The sequence below is a fragment of the Gymnoscopelus braueri genome (genome assembly GCF_963280865.1).
Source record: "Gymnoscopelus braueri genome assembly, chromosome: 7".
NCBI classification, from domain to species: domain Eukaryota; kingdom Metazoa; phylum Chordata; class Actinopteri; order Myctophiformes; family Myctophidae; genus Gymnoscopelus; species Gymnoscopelus braueri.
The window spans coordinates 33,884,341-33,891,884 of NC_137608.1; the positions used below are offsets into that span (position 1 = coordinate 33,884,341).

At 38.9% G+C, this 7,544-nt stretch overlaps 1 protein-coding gene across 4 annotated transcripts; it reads left to right on the plus strand.

Moving 5' to 3' along the window:
* Positions 1-1,196: 1,196 nt before the first annotated feature.
* cyb561a3a (cytochrome b561 family, member A3a) lies at positions 1,197-7,277 on the plus strand. Of its 4 annotated transcripts, none has more exons than XM_080432713.1 (7): positions 1,197-1,322; positions 2,652-2,746; positions 4,331-4,535; positions 5,076-5,284; positions 5,717-5,871; positions 6,677-6,845; positions 7,055-7,277. In XM_080432713.1, exons 3-7 carry the CDS (start codon positions 4,349-4,351, stop codon positions 7,076-7,078), a joined length of 744 nt encoding a protein of 247 aa, XP_080288839.1. In that variant the 5' UTR covers positions 1,197-1,322; positions 2,652-2,746; positions 4,331-4,348; the 3' UTR covers positions 7,079-7,277. The 4 variants fall into 4 exon arrangements, with proteins under 4 accessions (XP_080288839.1, XP_080288837.1, XP_080288838.1 ...); XM_080432711.1 differs by having other exon boundaries at positions 1,211-1,322; positions 2,617-2,746; XM_080432712.1 differs by having other exon boundaries at positions 1,298-1,322; positions 2,621-2,746.
* The last annotated feature ends 267 nt before the right edge of the window (positions 7,278-7,544 follow it).

The window sequence follows — 7,544 nt, forward strand, 5'->3', positions numbered from 1 at the left end:
ACTTTCAAAACTGCCCTAAAGATACACCTTCAGGAGGCTGCAATTCGAAAATGGCCCCTGTCTAAGTCTTAACCTACCCCTCCCTACCCCCCCCCCCCCCTCTTTCATTTTCCTCTTTTGTATATATATATATATATTTTTTTTTTTTTTTTTTTTTTTTTTTTTTTCTCTCGTCATACCAGTAACCTGAAAGCTGATTGTATGACATTCTGTATAGTAGTGTGTATATCTGCCTGCCTCTTATATTTCATCATGATTTGTGTGCATGGGGTCCTCATCTTAAACAAGCGTAATGCTTAATGAGGGTTTCCAGTTTAGTAGACCTTGTATTGTGAATTTGTACTTCCATGTACTGTTATGTACTGCCATGTACTATTCTCATGTCTTTCTAAATAAACTACATCAATCAATCAATCAATGACTAAAGTTTTCAAATAATTGTAGTGGAGTAAAAGTTCAATATTGCCTCTGAGATGTAGTGGAGTACAAGTAAAAGTATTGGAAATTGGAAATACTCAAGTAAAGTACAAATACCTCAAAATTGTACTTATAAGTACAGTACTTGAGTAAATATACTTATTTACTTTCCATCACTGCTTTGCCATGGTTCACATGATGGTCTGTCACAAGCGTCATGGAACCGAAAGTTCCTTGTCTATTTTTTTCAATTACAACTCTCACATGTACATAATAAACGTTCAACTTTCAAATATAAAGTGCTTAACCATGAGCCACGGATGTTACAAGTTGATCCGATTCACGATAAGTACCTGTATCTCCCGTATTGTTCAATACAAAAAAACATTTTAATCCGATCGCCAGCCATTTCTCCGAATTTTCTCCGATGCTTTTCAACTATGCGACACTAATGGTTGGAAGGTGTATTGCACCCTGATACATTAACCAAAAAAAATACAAAATGCTCGGCAATCGGATTAAAATGCTTTTTATTGAACAATACGGGAGATATAGGTACTTATCGTGGGTCGGATCAACTTGTAACATCCGTGGCTCGTGGGTAAGCACTTTATATTTGAAATATGAACGTTTATGTACATGTGAGAGTTGTAAATGTCCAAAAAAATCAAAAACCAGGTACTTTCGGTTCATGTTTCAGGGCTACATCACTGCTAAAGGGTGACTGTAGCGGTAGCCTACAGACTGGAGGACAAAGTGACTACATCTCCCATGAGCCTCCCACTGTCAACAAGGAAGTATGTGACTTCCTAGCTTTAACGTAATTACCCTTTATTAAATTTAAACTATTTGTGGCCACGAACTGCTTTACAATCATCTACAGACATGGAGGCTGTGTAAACGAGGTAGGATACTGTTGGATTACTTTGCCATTCATCACTTAAACTAATATGTAACGTCGGTCATGTCCTTAAATGCTCTCTGGCACCGAACATCTTCCTTTTTGAGACTGACTGCCTTCATAGAGATCTTTGGTAATCTAGTAATAGTAATATTACTTTGTCTCAATAACTTTGATTCTATAACATTATGACTTAAAACGCAAGGTGACCAATGACTTTGGTAACATAATTGTTTCAATGCACATCTACCTATGGCTACCTATTTTCATTTGTGCACCATACTCAGTAAAGTAACTAAGTACATGTACTCAAGTACTGTACTTAAGTACAATGTTGAAGCATTTTTTTTTTACTTCTCTTGAGTGTTTCCATTTTGCAATACTTTTACTCTACTCCACTACATCTCAGAGGAGGCAAATATTATACTTTCACTCCACACTCAATGATTTGAAATCTTTAGTTACTATAGTTACTTTGTAGATTTTGATTATTATTACAAAACATACATGACCCACTTCAGCCCTATTTAAACTTGAGCTATTTGGCTAAAATAGCCGATCTACAAGCTCACAACGATGGGACGTGTTGTGAGCTTGTAGATCTGCTATTTTCAAAATATATATATATTTTTAGACATTATGATAACTTATGATAACTTGTGAAACGGGACCTTCTGCACAATGAGTACTTTTACTTTTGGTACTTCAAGTATATTTTGATGCCTACACTTTTTTACCTTTACTCAAGTAAACTTTTGATTACCTTACTTTTACTTGTTACAGAGTGTTTCTACCTTGCAGTATTGATACTTTTACTTAAGTACAACATTTTAGTACTTTTTCCACCACTGCCATACTCATAAAAATAAAAAGTATAAAGTCCGACTTAGTCAATGTGACAGCCATGTGACACACACACACACACACACACACACACACACGCACGCACACACACACACACACACACACACACACACAAAAATGACCTGACTCCCCCAACTGTTTTCTGTATATACATTTATTGCTAGCAGCTACTAGTGTTGATGATGTTTTGTATATTATTGTATGTCTTTAAAATGTCTGATGAATTGAATACACAGGACCACAATGGAACCGAGTCCTTAGGGCTACCACTGTACTATTTGCAAACTGTTAATTAAGTATTCAATCAATCAACACACACACATACACGTGCACGCACGCACACACACTCACACACACACACACATGCACGCACACACGCACGCACGTACACACGCACGCACGTACGCACCCTATTTCCATATTATTCATTGCAGGCAGATGCAGCAAGCATTGTATTCTACTTCCCCAGACTGCGTCGTCCTCAGGCCGTTACACACTGCAGAATGTGGAAGTGACACTTCTACAGATGAAACATCAAATCAAGAAGTGAAATCAAACAGTATTGTGAGTAAAATATTTATCAGACAATCTGCTGTCTGTCAGGGATTTTCCATTCTGTCTGGATTAGTCTGCCAGAGCGACCTTTGTTGACTTGTAACAGTTGGCTGTGGACGAGGTAGGAACTCTAAGCTGGTATGAGTGTAATTTGCTTGCTGTTTGGTACAGAATGAGTCTGTATAGCTTTCTCTGTCTAGTCTATTCTTAGTGGCTTAGTGGGCAGCCCTCTCTCCTTTTTCTTTATTGAGACAAGAGAGAAAATTGATATGACTCATATGGGAGGCACAGGAGTGAAGGATCTGGCAAACGTTTAATCCAAGGCCAACGGGGGCATGTGTCAGTCCAGAGACACTGCCTGCCACTGGCCACTCACTCAAGCCTCTATTTTTACAAATGTTTAGTCTTATGTAGTTCTGCTGGTGTCTAGACTCCAGATAGTGGAACGTCTCATTAAAGGACTATCTCACTTTAAATCACTGTTAAAAAGGTGAAGGGTTTTTCTTTTTTCCCCCTATTTGTTTTGTGTGTGTGTGTGGGTTTTATACGTATGCTGCATACAAGCCGAAGTCTACGTGTGGTGAGCTCGTAGATCAGCTATTTTCACTGAATTGCCTTGAAACCTTTCATCTATGACATGCTCAAAATAGCAATTGATTATTAATCTAATACTTTAAATTATACATTTATTTTATAATATCGATTAAGTTGATTAATTCAATTAACTGTTGCACCCCTAATGATAATTGTTGCTACTATTCTGAGGGTCCCGCCACAGTTTAAATCCAAAGTTCTCTGTAGTCTTTTCAGACCATATTTGACGTCTTGAGTACAAATAGCTAGATGTTTATTATGTATAAAAAAAAAACGTTTGAAATCCAATTGTTAACATGTATGTTACCTTCTGACTACGTTGCTATGTGACCGTAGATCGGTTAGAAGTAAAGAGAGAACAGTTTTGCATATAACCACATGGCCAAAATAGGGATGTTAGGTTGAAAGTGGTTAACACCAAACCCAAGCAATGATAAAATAGTGAAATGAATGTGATAGTTTTTGTCGTGTAAATTTAAATAACAAACTGTACGTTCAACCCCTACAGTAACAGAAGTTGTGTTCATGTACAATTCAACAGGGAACTAGAAAAGAGATCTAAAGCCCATTGATTTTAACCTTTGTGTTTATTTAGTATTTTTCAGACAGTTAGACAGGGGAAGAACATAGTTTCATCATATCATTTTTTGTTTAGATTTTTTCCCCTGAGAAAAACATCATTTCATCATATCATTTTTTGATTTGTTTCCCCGCCAACCCATTGATTTTAGATCAAATAAATAAAGTCACTGTCAAACATCTCTGCCCAAAAACTAAGAAAACTAACCGATGCAGTCAATCAATTTATTTATAGACCTTTTGAATTTAATATTTTAGAAACCAACCAGAATAGCGAAAATAATTTGTAAAGAAACTGTCTTTTCTTTTTCCCATACTTTTCCAGACCTGGAAATTACTCGAATCAAATTCCATACTTTTCCATACCGTTCATACTTGCATAGGAACCCTGCATTTTAATTATTTTTGTTGTTGTTTCAGTGTGCAGATCCGTCCAGGATGAGGTCTGTTTTGGCCTTCTACCTTTGCTACGTGCTCTGCCTGTGCCTGGGGCTAGCCTGTGTGATGACTGTTTGCTATTGGAGCGGTCAGTATCGTGGGGGCTTTGCCTGGGATGGCTCAGACCTTCAGTTCAACTGGCACCCAGTACTGATGGTTTCAGGTCTGGTGGTGCTCTACGGCAATGGTGACTGGCACCTTTTATCATGAAGTTTCAGTTCTTTTTTCTCTATTCGTTTTTTAGAAACAAAAGTTCGGTTGATCAATCGAAAAGAGAAGTGACACCTTGATAAAGGTATCACTTCTCTTTCAGCTAAAGGTGTCATCTTTAGCTGATGCTGATAGTTTCCACTTTGGTGCAAATATCTTCCACACTGCTTGTCTGTATCTAGTGGAAGATATCGTGAAAATGTGTGCAAATCTTTGAATATATATATTTTTAAAGCGAACGTTTGTCACTCAAATCTTTGCTTTGGGGGGGTTCCTGGAACAACATATTTTGAGATGGGGGGTCCGCAGCCAAATACATATCATTTTGGGGGTCCTTGACATGAAAAAGTTTGGGCACCACTGATATAGCAACATAAGTTTAAAAAAAAAAAACTGTTAGGATTTAGAAGACATTTTGTAGAATCGGCCTTGGGTCTTATCTTAACGGCTTAAAATGTTAATGTGTGACCAGAATTTTTAAAACTACATGCTCTTGTTGTCTCCCCGCCCCCTGTAGGAGCTGTCCTATACCGTGTCCCTCTGACATGGGGTGACAATAAGCTTCCCTGGAAGCTGCTGCATGCTGCCGTGATGCTTCTGGCCCTGATCCTCTCCATCCTGGGGCTGGTTGCTGTGTTTGACTTCCACAATGCCAAACACATTCCCAACGTCTACTCCCTGCACAGCTGGATTGGAATTAGCACTACCGCACTTTTTGCCTTACAGGTATGAATTTAACCCATTAAGACCTGAGGATGATTCTACAAATAACAGAATTATTTTTTGAAATTTTCAAAGATTTGCACACATTTTCACGATAAAAAATAGCAGAAGTTCAAAGCACGGCACTCCATGCCGCGCTATGATGGCTATAGCCCCAATCCGGCACAGCACTAGTGCATTAAATACTTTCACACAAAATAAACACGCAATGATATGTAGATTCTTGGATTACTTAGTCTAGCAAGTTGAAAGTCTCTGCAAGTTGATTTTCATACCTGTTTCATAAATGGTTGCCAGTAGTATCCATTATACCAGGAGTCGTAGTCAATGGGCTAAACATGCCAGACCTCGCTCCGCAATGGTCCTTTAACACCACTATATCTGTACAACTGATTATTTAAAAAGACAAGCTACTAATCAACATTGTCTTAACAGTGGGTTGTAGGCCTGGCTGGCTTTCTCCTGCCCTGCTCCCCTGTGTCATTTCGTATGCTGCTGAAACCTGCTCATGTGTGGATGGGAATCAGCATTGTGGCCCTCAGCGTCGCGTCCTGCATCTCTGGAATTAATGAGAAACTCTTCTTTGTTCTGTGAGTGCCACCTCTCAGGTTGTTTTCTTATTAGTATAAACTGATATAATTTCATTGTCAAAAAATGGAAACCATTTTGGAGGCATCAGTCCATGGTAGCTGCATACTCCACAAGGACAGTGGAGAGCTCCCCGAGACGAAAACCGTCTGACAGGCAAATGGCAATTCATACTGCCACAGATCACTTCTGTGTTCTGGAAGCCAGGCCTCGCCCACCATGGCTCACGCTGTTGGTAGTCTCTCGAGACACTAACTGAAGCAGTGTGCACTACAGCCAGCACTGCCGGAACCGATGGTTTTAACACCTGGATATCGTAACGTGCTGTGGGGAATTTGTGACAGAGTTTTGCCCTTTCTAGCGATTGGTTGTGTTCATGAATGGTCACTAGAGAGAGATTTCAGAGGTGTTTGTACCTTCCTGGAAGTCGTCTCGTGCCTCTTCCAAACTATCGCTGTTTTTCACTCGCTTCACTGCTGACAGTCACAGAATAGCTGGGCTGAATGTGGAAACGTGTCGGCGTCTGACCAACTTCTGACCAATCACAGTGGACAAACTAGTTCAGCCAATCGAAACATGTTGGTGGCGCAGAACAACCGGAAAAGGGTCTGAGACCGCCCACCCGAAGCTCTGAATGACGTCATTATTGTCGCTTTGGGCCAGCCGAACTGATCAAAGTTTGCCTGTTCTGGTGTAGTATGAATTGGGCTTTGATGTGGTGTAATGTAGACATGTGTTGTGGATGAAGTCATGACATGTTTTTGTGTTGTTGTTGCAAATCCTTTGTCTTTTCTTGTGTTTTCCAAGGACATCAAACACCAATGGAACGAAGCCATATAAGTTACTACCATCTGAAGCTGTGTTTGGAAATTCATTTGGCGTTTTGATTGTTGTCTTTGGACTGGTCGTATTGGCGATTCTGTTGAACCAGAAATGGCAGAGACCGGAGCCTAGATCTGACGATGCAGCCTACAGGGTAAGAACACCAATATTATGTATACACAGTAAAATCCTCAGTGTTAATTTAACTCTGAGAGTGTTTGGTTCCATTTGTAAACTCAGAGTTACAAATGGATAAATGAACACTGAGAATTTTACTGTGTACATACTGTACATACAGTATACTGTGTAAAATAGAAAACAAAAAAGAAGGGAAAATAACATTTGATTTAAACTTTTCCACAGCCTTTGCTCCAAGAAGATAATTAAGGAAGGAAATGAAGAAATATTGAAAATGCGCACAAACTTCTCTTTATAAAATGTAAAAGTGCAATTCTGAATGTACAAGCTACTGTATACATAGTACTACTATGTGAAATGATTGTCTTTTCTGGATATGATTATTTATTTGAGATTATATTTAACTTTGCTGTATTTTTTGGGCCAAAGAATAAATACATCTACATCACAAGAATGACCAATGACCATACTCTTCATTCAATATTCTTATTCATTTACCATGTGCAGAGGAACCTCAGTTTTGAGATGAGAGTATTTTCCTTGTCCCTAGTCTTGATTCTACAACATTTCTTACGCTTTAGTAAGAATAGTTGTTGAAGGTCTAGGCTAGGGTAAGTTTGGGGTGCTCGGTGCATATTTAGACTAGTGCTGGCTATCATCTTGATGCTAATAAATATTCCAAAAAGGGTATTTGTATAAACTGCTGAAACCTGCA

Coding starts and splice junctions, on each gene's coding strand:
- cyb561a3a (XM_080432711.1), top strand. CDS start 2,621: ATGCAGCAAGCATTGTATTCTACTTCCCCAGACTGCGTCGTCCTCAGG. Junction 5,285..5,716: donor CCGCACTTTTTGCCTTACAG/GTATGAATTTAA, acceptor TTGTCTTAACAG/TGGGTTGTAGGCCTGGCTGG. Junction 5,872..6,676: donor GAGAAACTCTTCTTTGTTCT/GTGAGTGCCACC, acceptor GTGTTTTCCAAG/GACATCAAACACCAATGGAA.